General features: G+C 49.5%; 1 protein-coding gene across 5 annotated transcripts in view; it reads right to left on the reverse strand.

Moving 5' to 3' along the window:
• Positions 1 to 3071: 3071 nt before the first annotated feature.
• The window catches only part of RAP1GAP (RAP1 GTPase activating protein), a 107586-nt gene continuing 97278 nt past the window's right edge, over positions 3072 to 13379 (reverse strand). For 4 of the 5 annotated variants that reach the window (XM_083750201.1, XM_083750199.1, XM_083750198.1 and 1 more), the window contains 6 exons: positions 13091 to 13204; positions 11938 to 12061; positions 10266 to 10368; positions 6877 to 6980; positions 5949 to 5997; positions 3072 to 5043 (listed from right to left, as the gene is read on the reverse strand). In XM_083750201.1, the coding sequence (XP_083606327.1) occupies positions 5989 to 5997; positions 6877 to 6980; positions 10266 to 10368; positions 11938 to 12061; positions 13091 to 13204 (454 nt within the window). In that variant the 3' untranslated portion in view covers positions 3072 to 5043; positions 5949 to 5988. The remainder of the gene's footprint in view (positions 5044 to 5948; positions 5998 to 6876; positions 6981 to 10265; positions 10369 to 11937; positions 12062 to 13090; positions 13205 to 13379) is intronic. The other variant, XM_083750202.1, reaches the window with a different exon arrangement.

A 13379-nucleotide genomic window follows, 5' to 3' on the forward strand; every position in this document is an offset into this window, starting at 1 on the left:
TATATATATATATATATATATGGGGATGAATGAATTCGTATGCCCCACGAATAACCCAGAGATGCATTTTAAATAAAAGGACACATTCTACTCATGTAAACACGCTGATTCCTGGACCGTCCGCAGGCCGGATTTAGAAGGTGATTGGGCGGGATCCGGCCCCCTGGCCTTAGTTTTCCTACCCATGATTTAGTTCATCTGATCACAAAAGCTTCCCATGCCCACGATTTCGCCGCAACAGGTTAAACACACGTTTAACTTCTTGGAAATGGTCACAAGATCCTTTTGCAATCCTATTAAACAGCAAGCCCCTTGAGGCCTGACTTCATCTTGGTTACGGAAACTCAGGGGCTCCTGTGCATGTCTGAGTAACGGCAGTGGGGTTGGAGGGTGGCTGAAATTCCAGCTGAAATTTATTTATTCATGAGTTCATAAAAGTTATACTGCGGGGGAAAAACCTCAAAGCTGTTTACGAAAGAGATAAAAGAATAAAATCACCGCTAAGGAAAAAAATGCAACAGTAGTTTGAAAGGTACAAAAAGCTGAAATACTAAACGAGTTAAAATTCATACCGACTTTTAAAAATTACTATGATTCTACAAAACTCACATCAACTCTCTAAGCATCTAGGGAGGCTCTCTAACCAAGAATTTTTATAGCATCCACAAAAGGCAGGGAGTTCCAAATTTAGGAGGGGAACCTAAGGTGTTTTGGGGAAAGGGTCAAATGCACTCCCCAGCCCAGTCCTTTGGGGACTCTCCATATGCCTCCCTAGTCATAGCCTCAAGTATTTATTATTTATCTTATCTATTAAGGGCTGAATTCAACTAAATAGTTGCATTATCAGGAGCCAGCAATTCCAATAGTCCAGCAGGGCTCCCTCCACAACCAACAGAGGGTAATCTCTGTGTTGACACACTGATCCCCTTAACTTTGAATTCAACTCTGAATTCACATCCCACCCAAGGGAGCCCAAGCACAGGAAACGACAAGAGGGAAAACCATTCAAAATCATCTATAAAGCAACTCGTTTAGAATGAGTTTCAGGGTTTCAAACCATCGCAAGAGGTGTTGGAATTTTGGGAGGTTGGATAGTTACAATGGAATGGAATGGTCTCGGGGGCAGGGGGCACATTTTTTATTTTTGTTTATTTGTGATTATTACTTTGTCAAAATAAAAATAATTAAAAGGAAAAAGGGGGAAAAAACTGAGCACCTTCAGTTCTGTGCAGAATTCATAAATCAGTATTGATGGAATGTTTTGAAAATAAACTAAAATTCAAATAAAATAAAATGATTTTTGCCTGAGCGGGGGCATGTCCCTGAACTCTGATCATGCCCCTTCCTTGGAGGTTAGAGAGGGATGGATGTCTGTATAAACTAGCCTGTTTTGCACAGGTAAAATCTCACTCACTTTTGCCTAGCTCCACCGCTGGGCTCATTGCTTACCTGAGTGACGCTTTTCGATTGCTTGCTTCGTTGTCAAGGTTTAAAAGTTTCGGCAGGCTCCTTCTGCTTTTTTGCACCTTGGCTGGTTGAGATTCAGTCCTGGGGGTGGCCAAATGTGTCTGTCCCCATCTTCTGCTGCCTTGAGGCTAACTGGTCTCTCCCAAACCACCCTTTGCCATCCAGATGTTTGGTGACTACAATTTGCACCTTCAGCCCAGATGAATACAACCGCCCCAGCTAGGGCTGGCAGAATCATGGAAGGGACACGAAGGACCATTGTAACCCCTGATGGTGCAAGAGGAGACAAGTTCGGGGAACATTACTGTAATGTCTTACCTATGAATGTGTAATAAATACATAAATATATACTAAAGATGTGTGTGGTTATCAAATGCAGTGGAAAGTTGCACACTTCATAAGCTCAGAGGCACTCTTTCTACCTGCCCGCAGACTGTCTCGCCAGAGTGGGGCATGCTTTAGTTATCTCCCGCTTGGACTACTGCAATGCGCTCTATCACCTTTGAAGGTGACCCGGAAACTGCAACTAATCCAGAATGCAGCAGCTAGACTGGTAACTGGGAGTGGCCGCCGGGACCACATAACACCGGTCTTGGAAGACCTACATTGGCTCCCAGTATGTTTCCAAGCACAATTCAAAGTGTTGGCGCTGACCTTGAAAGCCCTAAATTGCCTCAGCCCAGTATACCTGAAGGAGCGTCTCCACCCCCATCGTTCAGCCCAGACACTGAGGTCCAGCTCCGAGGGCCTTCTGGCAGTTCCCTCCCTGTGAGAAGAAAAAGTGAGATTACAGGGAACCAGGCAGAGGGCCTTCTTGGTAGTGGCACCCGCCCTGTGGAATGCCCTCCCATCAGATGTCAAGGAAATAAACAACTATCTGACTTTTAGAAGACACCTGAAGGCAGCCCTGGTTAGGGAAGTTTTTAATGTTTGGTGTTTTATTCTGTTTTTAATATTCTGTTGGGAGCCTCACAGAGTGGCTGGGGAAACCCAGCCAAATGGGTGGGGTAATAATAATAATAATCATCATCATCATCCCCAAAAGCCAAACCACAGGGGATGGCAACCACCCTTGGACTTCTAGAGGTGGCTGCTTGACTAAGCGGGGCTTTTGGTTCGTAGCGACAAAGCTCTCTTTGTGGAAACCCAGCAAAACCCTTTGGAAGTGCAGAACAAGCCCTATTACAGCTGCCACGAAATGCCCATTCTGGCTTTGTAAGGAACCAATCTTTTAGTGTGGCAGCAGCCTCACTTTGGAACTCCCTGACTATTGACATTAGGCAAGCGCCTTTGCTATGCTTTTAGGGTCGGCTAAAAACAATTTTGCTTAGGCAAACACACTGTAGAATGTTGGCATGTGTTTTAATATTTTTCTTAGCTTGTCGATGATTTCAATTCTACTTTAAAATTCTTGTCTTTAACTGATAATTTCATAGGTTTTATTCTTTTTTTGTTAACCACTTTGAGGACTTTTTTTTAAAAAAATTTTTTTTACTAACAAACGGCACATTATTTTTTTGGTGAAATAAAATAAATAAGTAGGTTTCCCTCCCCACACCTGCCCTCTCCCCACAAACACACACTAAGCACAAGGCCTGACCAGCTCTGTCAGCGATTGAAATGCATGGATTTCTTGTTTTATTTTACAGCCTGTATATCTTAAAAAGCATTTTACAAATAGAGTCTTCTTACAATAGCGATAAATAGATTTCTCATTTTTGTCTTTTTTTTTTATACATATGTCACTGGAAACACCAACACAACCTCGGAGCTTAAAAATTAAGAGAGAGAGAGAGAGAGAGAGAGAGAGAGAGAGAGAGAGAGAGAGAAAAGGAAATCTTAGTTCCTGAACATTAATTCATGGATTTTTGTGCATCTTTAAAAAATAAAGTAACAAAAACAGAGGACGGCAGGATGGGAGGGAGGGGGACACACACACACACACACACACACACACACACGTGACACAGATGGGCCCAGACGTTCACAGGATTTATCTAGTCACAAGAAGGCGGGTTGAAATTAAGTACTTTGGGATCCGGGCACATGTTCTTCTCTGGTCCTGCACATTGGCAGATTCAGGAGAAGAGAGCCAGCAAAGGGGGTTGCAAGGGAACAATGCATCCCCACTCCCACCCTGAAAAACTGTAAAGCATGGATGCAGACTGGCCGTAGTTTGGAGGGAACAATAAACTCCCGTTAGGGAATATGGCGATGCAACCCCTATCCCGTATCCTGACTTTCCCCCCTTTCTTTAGGGCAATCTCTGTCTGGCTCTATCTGGTTTTTCTTGATGAAGAGACCACACGCAGCATGCAAAGAGGAGGGTGTTATTGTGGAACGGGCTGCTGCTCCCCCACCAAAAAGAGAGATAAATGGGACAGAAGCAGTTCACTGGCTGTTCTTCTAAGTGCCTTGGACGTCAGCTGTCCCACGGCAACAAAAAATAAAGAGTCAATTGTCAATTATTCTTTGGGATAAACTTCGAGAAAAAACAAGAGAGAAAGAGAGAGAGTCACGTGTTGCCTGGGAGGACGAGGGTTCCCCCAAACCCTGCCAATCCACCCCGTCTTGGGGGTTCGTATATTTGGGAACCCTTCTGCAAAGTTACCCAGAAGCCGCCTCCGATTCTGCCCTGGCTCCCGTTATTGCCAGATGTGCCACTAGGAAAGAAAGGATTTCGGACTGTGTGGATGAGCACAGCAGCAAGGCTATGCTGTAGAGAAAGGGGGGGGGGGCGGGATTCACAGTGCCACTTCTGATAGCAGCTGATGGCAGGATATATACACAGGAACAGGGAGCATGGCTGTTATACAAACGGAGAAAGGAGTGGTTGATCTGTCCCAGCCTCTAGCGAACCACAAAACGGCTTAAGACTCCACAGCCGCAGCGCTTCCGGGACAGGGTCTCCGGTTCCGCTCCCCCGGTGTGCAGAAATGCTGGAGAATCTTCCCAAGGTTTCGTTTTTCTCTCCAAGCTCCCGATCCAGAGCTCTCCTCTCTCTTAGGTGCCCTCGAAGCACCCAGACTGCTGAGCTCTTGGTTCGTTTTCTACGCTGGTTTCCCTCTCCCAAGGTAGTCTGATGGCGATGCGAGAGCCGCAGAGCCACCCTGCGGCCCCTTGCTTCTAGAGACAAGCGAAACAGATATCTCCACCGCAGAAAAGGGCCGGGGAGATCTGGATGTGGTTGGGTGATTGTCCATGTTTTGATTCAAAGGGCGCCATGTCCTCATCTTGGCTTCACAGTTGGGCCTGGCAGACATCACTGAAGGCTGCGAGACGTCGTCCGCGGAGGGCCAGAGCTAATAATGGGGTGAGATGGGGGGTGTCGAGCACAGCTCATGGAAGGGACGGGGATTAGGCAGGGACCTCGAGAGCCTCTTCTCAAGGCCTGGCCAGTCCCAGCATACCTTGCTGCCCTGCCAAAAGAGACCGGAAGGAGAGGTGGGGGAGGCAGCTGCTTGCTTAAGATGGCGGCTTGGGCAGGTCAGCTTTGCTGGCCGGGCAGTAGTCTTGTGCCGTGACGAAGATGGGGGCCTTCCGCAATTCCCTCAGCTTGTGCTTCTTCGCCGTGTGCTGTAGGGGAAGGGCGGATGAGGAAGAGGAGGAAGTCAGTTTGGGAAAGATGGGAAATGCAGTACAGTCATACCTCGGGTTACAGCTGCTTCAGGCTGCCTTTTTTGGGGGGGTTGCGGATGCACCAAAACCTGGAAGTACCGGAACGGGTTACTTCCGGGTTTCGGCAGTCGTGCATGCACAGAAGTGCTAAATCGCACTTTGCGCATGCGCAGAAGCGCCGAATCGCAACCTGCGCATGCTCAGACACGGGTTGCGAACGCTGCGGGTTGCGAATGTGCATCCCACAAAGATCATGCTCGCAACCCAAGCGTCCACTGTATTTGTCCTCCTAAAGGCATCCTCACCTTTTCAGGATGGGGAATGGGGCTGGAAGATTGGGGGTTAATCGTGGAGAAGGGAGCGGAGGGGTGGAGACCACAAGGAATAGGGTAATAGAATCCCTGGGCTGTAGATCTGGAAGAGGCTCCAAGGGACATCTAGTCTGCCCCCCCGCCATGCAGTGATCACAGCTAAAAATGCCTGGCAGGTGGCTGTCCAACCTCTGCTTAAAAACCAATGAGCTATTTGGAGTTATTTTGGGATAGGAAACATGAAGGGGGAAAAGGGTTAAGTTCGAGAACATGCCTTACGTGCGCATGGTCATCACAAGAGGGTGGCACAAAGGAAGGGGCTGGGTGTTTATGGGGTGCCCCTGTGGAGGGGCAGGGTTCTTTGGGGCAGGAAATGCCAGCCCCACCAAGGCAAGAAGTGGAAGGGAGGAAGCAGCCCTCCTTCTCCTTTGACGACTTGAAGCAATATAGGTCTTGCTCGGAGAGGGGCCGGGAAGACTTGCCCAAAGCCTGCTGGCTTGCTCACTGCACTGGGAGCCAGGGTGAACCCCGAGACGCGAAAGAGAGTCTGACCTTGTGGGGAGAGGCATCCACGGAGGCTGGGCAGGGAGGGCTAGCAGCTCTGCGGGGGACACACAGAAAGGAAGAGAACATTAAGGCCACGTGCAAGGGGAGTCGAGGGAAACCACAGAACGGATCAGCTTGTGCAAGGGGGAAGCCTCAGTGGCAGAGCCCCATGACCTCCTCCCAGACTGCCCTAATCCTCGTGCCTTCTGCCCAATGACACACTTTTCCATGGGTACAAGTGGCTGTATCAATTCTTGCTTAAGAACATATGAACTGTCCAGCTGGATCAGGCCAACGGTCCATTTGGTCCGGCATCCTGTTGCCACAGTGGCCAAATACCCCTAAGAAGCTAGAAATCTAGACAGACTGCCTCTGAACCCGGAGGTTCCATAAGGACATAAAAAAGCCCGGCTGCTGTATCAGGCTAATAGTCCAACTAGTCCAGAATCCTGTTCCTACAGTGGTTGAACAGTTGCCCGTTATGCAATACCAGCAAGCGGGATTCAGGTGCAAGAGCAACACTCTCCCCTCCTGTGGTTTTCAGCAACCAGGATCCAGAAGCACTGCTGCTGCCGCCGAGAGTGGGGGCAGATCCATTGTGGCTGGCAGCCACCGATAGCTCTTGAATTTGTCTGACCCTGTTTTAAAGCTATTCAGGTTGATGGCCAGCACTGCATGCAGTGGGAGGGAGTTCCGTAGTTTAACTTTGTGTTGGTTGATTGTATGTGTCAGCCGCCGCTTTCATCTGCAAGATCAGCCCCTGTCCCACAGACACCAGAAGGGTGTCCTTTTCCTAATGCACCCACAGCAAAATAATCCACATCCCCACCTTATGCCACTGCCTCCTATTCGCCTCCTCCCATATCCCAGCTTCAGACACTCGCAGGCCTCTGCCCTGCAACTGGAAGACTGGGTTTGTGGAACACACACTCACCAGGTGGGGAGGTTGCCGCTCGGACTGTTCCAGCTGGATTTTTATTTCTGGACAAGAGGGGTCCGTAGATTTCCTGGGGTCTGGCTGCGGAGAGCGAGAAGGGCCTAGAAAGATGGAGAATGGGACAGGGGAGGAAATAACAACTTAAGTATAGCCTTTACCAGGAAGAGACTAAATAGGGACCCACCATGCTCTCACAGTGGCCAACTGAATTCCCCTGCGGCAGTGATTTTTAACCAGTGTGCCATGTTGCTTGCCTTGAATGATGGTCAGGGATAACATGGGCAACACTGGCCTCTGCCCTCTTTCCTTCCCTCCCTCCTCAGGTGCCCTCTTGCATCTCTGCCTCCCAAAGGCTTGCACAGCTACTTGTTGCAGCAGCCCCGGCTTCAAGCTCCGCAGGCAAATGGTCCCTCTGGGGGTGGCCAGGGGTCGAAGCAATGATTCTTCAGCATCAACTTCGTTGGACTGGTCATGTTGTACGGATGATTGATTATCGTCTTCCAAAGCAACTGCTCTATTCCGAACTTAAAAATGGAAAGCGTAACGCTGGTGGTCAACAAAAGAGGTTTAAAGATTCTCCCAAGAAGAATCTTTTAAAAATGTAGGATAAACACCGACAACTGGGAAACACTGGCCTGTGAGTGCTTCAATTAGAGAACAGCCTTTACCAAAGGTGTCATGGGCTTTGAAAACCAGTGGCATAGCGTGGGGGGTGCAGGGGGGGCCGGCCGCACCGGGCACAACATCGGGGGGGGGGGCACGCTCGCAATCGCAGCTCTCTGCCCCTACTAAAATCCACGGGTTAGGGGGCACAAATTACTTGCCTTGCCCTGGGTGCTGACAACCCACGCTACGCCACTATTGAAAACGCTTGAACTCAGGATGAAAGGGAGAAACGTGCTAAGAGGAAGGCACACTTGGCAAACCCCACCTGGAAACCCATGTCCCCACTGTGGAAGGATGTGTGGATCCAGAAAGTCACTTACGCACTCACTGTTAAATCCGTGTTTAAGGAAGACAATCTTACTCGGCTACGAGGGATAGCCAAAGAGAGAGAAGAGCTGGCTGGCAGGAGCTGAGGTGGCTCAGAGACCTGGGGTGGCTGCAGCTGTTGCCTGGAGGACTCCCAGGAGAGGGGAAAGGAGAGGAGGCCTAGGGAACACTCCACAAGGGAAGGTGTTTGAAAAAAAGGCAAGAGGCTGGCAGCTCGGGAGGCAAGGTGTGACCTAACTGGGCTCCTGAGCCCCACTGGGGTGCCACAGATAGGATGTAGTTGGTCAAGGGAGCTGTGGACTAAAAAAGGTTGAAGACTTCTGCCCTACCGGAAGTCCGCACAGAGGACCCGAGTGCAGGAGCAACTCTCTCCTCCTGCGGTTTCCAGCTATGGGTATTCAGAAGCATCTCTGCCTTAAAGTGTTACAGCAGACCAAAACCAGCAAGGTCAGTTGACATTGATCCTCCAGAATAAGATATGGTGACCAGATGTCCCTGTTTCCTGGGAACAGTCCCCGGATTTACAAATCTGTCCCCGGACAAAATCTGTCCCCGGATTTCATTTAATGTCCCCGGATTTATATTTTAAGTGTTGCAGATTTATTAGTAGGGAATGAATGTTGTGTGATTGGTTCGATGGCTCAAGACACATCATACGGGAACTTCCAGCAAGGCAAAATGGCGGGCGCCACGGCAGCGAACAGCTCCTGAAGCCAGCCAGAGCCAACTACGCTACCAGGCTGGCTCCGGGCTGCTGAGACTGCCGCTGCCAAGGAGGAACCGGGGACACCTGGTGCGTCAACTGGGGGAACCGCTGACCCCCCCCCGCAACCCAAACCGAGCTGGTAGCGAGAGTGCCTGGCTACCTGCCCAGCGGTGCTCTGGGGCCAGTAAAACCCCTGGAACTGATGCAGAGAGAAGGAGGAGAGGAGGAGAAGGAGAAGAAAGAGAGAAAGAGGAAGGAGGAAAAAGAGGGGAGCCCTGACATTGCCGCACTGCTGCTGCTGCTGAGAAGGAGAGGTAGGAGAGCAGCGGGAGGGCAAGGACACGTGGCTGAGCCCAGGCCCAACCAGAGCCTACTCCATGGCAGCTAGAGCTTCAAGGGAACAGGCTGAGGCCCAGAGGAAGGCCATGAGACAGAGGAGACCACAGAAGAGAAGATAATACTTGTTTTTTAAAATGTGTTTTTAAAAAATATTTTCCCCTCTTTTTTTTTTTTTTTAAAAAAAGTGTCCCTGGATTCTTTGAAAAAAAATCTGGCAACCTTAGAATAAGAGGCAAAGAGGAGAGCAAGAGGCAGGCAAAAGATTCTTTGATTCTTGAGCAGAACATCTCCCCCCAGCCCTGGGAAAGGAAGCGCAATGACGCAGGCCAATGAGCTCCGTGCCTTAGGGGAGAGGAAGAACAGATGGGAAGAAGGGAGAGGCAAGCACAACAGCATCAGGACCTGTGAACATCTGGTGGTAACGTATAACACACAGAGGGACCTGTAGGCTTCCTTTTCGTTAGCCTTGATTAATTAAACCCGGATGGGAGCAGTGGAGAAATTCGGTCTGGTTTGCATTTTAAGAACGGGCCTACCTAATTCAGCAATGCGTGAAAGGAAAACACAGCTATTCTCTGGGTTTTGCTCTTCTCCAAATTCAGCTCTCCAGCCAGACGATGTGTCCAAAGAGCCAGTGTAATGAAGGACCAGGGTTCAAATTCCCCACACAGCCCTGAAGCTCACTCAGTGGCCTTGGGGGCCAGCCATTGCCTCTCAGCCTAACCTACACCACAGGGTCGTTGTAGGGATTAAATAAAGAGCTCCTTTGTGGGGAGGGGAGGGAAAGGTGAGACATGAATGCAAAGAATAAATCAAGATATATTGGGGAAAATGGGCATCAATATACAGACACTAATGAATGTATCATATGGAAGTTCATTCAAATAAGTCCTACTCGGTGCAGACACCTTGAAATTAATGAATCAAAGTCAGCCACATCCATCACTTTCAGTGGGTCTCCTTTGAGTGGGACTAGCATCGAACATAAATTTCATTTATTTGTTTTATTTATTGCACTTATATCCCACCTTGGAGAAAAAGCTCAGTTAATCCGCACAGTAATCCTGTGAGGTAGGCTAGGCTGAGAGGAAGGGTTGGGCCAAAAATTTAGCTTGCCAAAAATGTGTATATTAGGAGATATGAGCACTAAGGACTTCCGGGGAGGCAACACAGCTGGTTAGTCGTCTCTGTCGAGACTCTGTCGACAGAGATAATTAAGTGGTGATTAACGCTGATTGACACATGCAAAATGGGGGTCGGATGGCCCACCTCGCAGGGGTGTTGCAGTGGACAAGGCAAGGACTGCACAGGGCAGAACGGAGAGGGGTGTTAAAGTGGAATCCGGTACCTGGTGAGCTGCCCCCGCTGGTGTTGCTGAGGCTGTCATCCAGCCAGGTACTGTAGATAAAGGAGTCCCGCTTGTGGGGGGTGCCTGATGAGGACTGGCTCTCCTGGGGGGGGGGTGGACACAAAAAGGAAGACAGTGTTGGTGGGTGGGGGAGAAGGGGTTGGGTAGCTAATGTCGGCCTTTTCCTTGGCATGTGAGAGAGAGAGGGAAAGCAATGCGCTCGTAAAAGGAGGGAAGCAGGGCGATGGCATTTACAGTGGTACCTCGCAAGACGAATGCCTCGTAAGACGAAAAACTCGCAAGACGAAAGAGTTTTTCGTTTTTTGAGTTGCTTCGCAAGACGAATTTCCCTATGGGCTTGCTTTGCAAGACGAAAACGTCTTGCAAGTTTGTTGCCTTTTTTGAACCTTTTTTGAGGTTTTTGAAGACTTTGGTGATTTTTGAAGCTTTTCCAAAACTTCTTTTGCAGCCATTTGGTAAGTTAAACTTTTATAACTTTTTGGGGGGGTTTTGGATTTTGGGTTGGAATCCGTGCTTCGCAAGACGAAAAATTCGCAAGACGAAAAAACTTGCAGAACGAATTAATTTCGTCTTGCGAGGTACCACTGTATTCTGCAAACATCCTTGACGTAACAGAACTCTCACTACTTGTGTGTTCTCCAGTCCATTTCCCTGCGATCTCAGTTCTTACTTTTTTATTCATTTATTACGAACGTTTAAAACAATTACCCATCGCAAAGTGTTGTCTTCCAGGACCAATGTATGAACAGATGTTAAGCCTTGTCTGCGGTTATCCACATGGCAGCAAAACAGACTTGAAAAATGTTATTAATTTCCCATCCACAGGGTATACCTCAGTCTAGAGTGTTAAGATAATTTCTTCGTAGTGGCTGCTTTGACTGGAGACAGAAGGGAAATTACTGCACTATTCTTAATAAACAATATACCCTATTGGTCCAAATATAAGCCGCACTTGCAAATAAGCCGCACCTTTAGAATTCAAGGGTGGGGGGAGACAATACCCGAATATAAGCCCCTCCCTTAAAATTGGGTTACAGGCTGAAAATCGCTGCAGTTGGTAGAATTGTAACTCCGAGCCAATTTAAGCCTTTGATCTCGCAAGCCCGCAAAAGTTACCCTACAATCGCTAAAATCGCTGTTCAGTTGCTACAATTCCTCAGCTACTCACACCCGTAAATGACAAATGAACGGTCTCAAGCTCGCAAATCGCCAATAAAACAATTTTTTTGGTTCCGTTTTACCGCTTGTCTGTTTCAGCAGCGATATCGTAAAAGCCCATTTTCGTAAGGTCGCGGATTTAAGCCGCCCTTTTAACTTTTCACGGTTGGAATTTGGAAAAAAAGTGCGGCTTGTATTCTGGCAGGTACAGTAAATCAAGTGCTTACTGACAACCTTACAAGCACACAGAACTTAAAACCAAACAACTCTGCATTTATGAAGTGGAACCTGGAGCTGGGGACCCCCCTGGAGAGTCCTAGTGGCTTGCGAGGAGACCCACCCCAGAATCTGAAGAGGACATCCTCTTTGGGCTCCAAGGAGGGTTTCCTCATGAGCCGGAGGGGCAGCGGGGCTTTGTTGAGCCTTAACAGTTGGGAGCGCCATCGCAGCTTCCCTGCATGTGCTGAGCTCTGGCCTGTCGAGACCCTCTTACCATGCCAGTGTCTTCGTCGTGGCCCCCCTCCTGCTCTTCTGCCACACTGCCGAAGCTGCTAGCGCTGGAGGAGGAACGTGAGAAATCGCGCAGGGCGTCTGGTTTGGGGGCTACAGGATCTGGTCTGCAAGGAGAGAGAGAAAGAAGGCCCATCGAGAACTAAGACAGTGATCTGTCATGATCTGCCAAGGCAATCTGATTCAGGAGTTGACTGTGCATAATTCCCCCCCCCCACAGTGGTACCACTGCATTACTATGAGGTTGTGGCGCACATCTGGCTATCAGGCCGAGGGAGCCGGCGTTTGTCCACAGACACCTTTCCGGGTCATGTGGCCAGCAGGACTAGACCGCTTGTGGCGCAACGGGACACTGCGACGGAAACCAGAGAGCACGGAAACGCCATTTACCTTCCTGCCACAGTGGTACCTATTTACCGTATTTCTCGCTCTATAAGATGCACCAGACCATAAGACGCACCTAGATCCCGCTGGCTGTCCTGGCTTATGGGATAGCCACGCGCAGCCTCTCCCAGGCAAGGGGAGCCTTCATCCCCTGCTGGGGAGAGACTGCATGCGGCTAAGGCTCCCCCAAGAGCTGCACTCCCTTTAAAGAGTGCATGGAGTGTGTGTGTGGCTCTTAGGGAAAAGCCCCCAAGAGCCACACACACGCTCCACACGGCTCTTTAAATGGAGCACTGAGCAGAGCCTCCCACCTGCACTCGCTCCATAAGACGCACACACATTCCCCCTTACTTTTTAGGAGGGGAAAAGTGCATCTGATAGAGTGAAAAATACGGTATCTCCTTGCACTAGCGTGCTTTTGAACTGCTAGGTTGGCAGGAGCTGGGATAGAGCAATGGGAGCTCACCCTGTCACGGGGATTCGAACCGCCGACCTTCCGATCAGCAAGTCCAAGAGGCTCCGTGGTTTAGACCACAGCGCCACCTGCGTCCCACTGCATGAAGAACCGAAGAACAGCAGGACAGCCTTCTGTCTGGGTCAGGCCAATGGCCCACCTAGTCTAGCATCCTGTTCTCTCAGTGGCCAACCAGATGCCCTGACTGGAAGCCCCCACTAAGACCCAAGCACAGGAGAAACGCTCCTCTCCTTTCGTCCCCAACAAGCCAACTTTATGCCAATAGACATTTGCCAACCTGTTCTTGGTGGTGGGCATCTCTGGAGAGCTCTGATTGGATGAGTTCTCAGACTTGGGTTCCTGAGATACATGGCCGCTGTCCGGAGTCTTCTGGGTCCCGGTGGGGCTTTCCCTGCGGGGCACATACAGCTGGCTTTGCTGGTCAAGTCAAAAGAATTTGGGAGTGGGGAGGAGGGCTTGGTTGCCACGATCATGTGATGCTGGGGGGTGGGGCGCTGGTGGGAGCATTGCTGGAGTTAGCAGTAGGCAAACAGTCACTGTCAATTTTGGGACCCCTCCTCGATTTC

Source organism: Podarcis gaigeae (assembly GCF_964106915.1).
Source record: "Podarcis gaigeae genome assembly, chromosome: 8".
NCBI classification, from domain to species: domain Eukaryota; kingdom Metazoa; phylum Chordata; class Lepidosauria; order Squamata; family Lacertidae; genus Podarcis; species Podarcis gaigeae.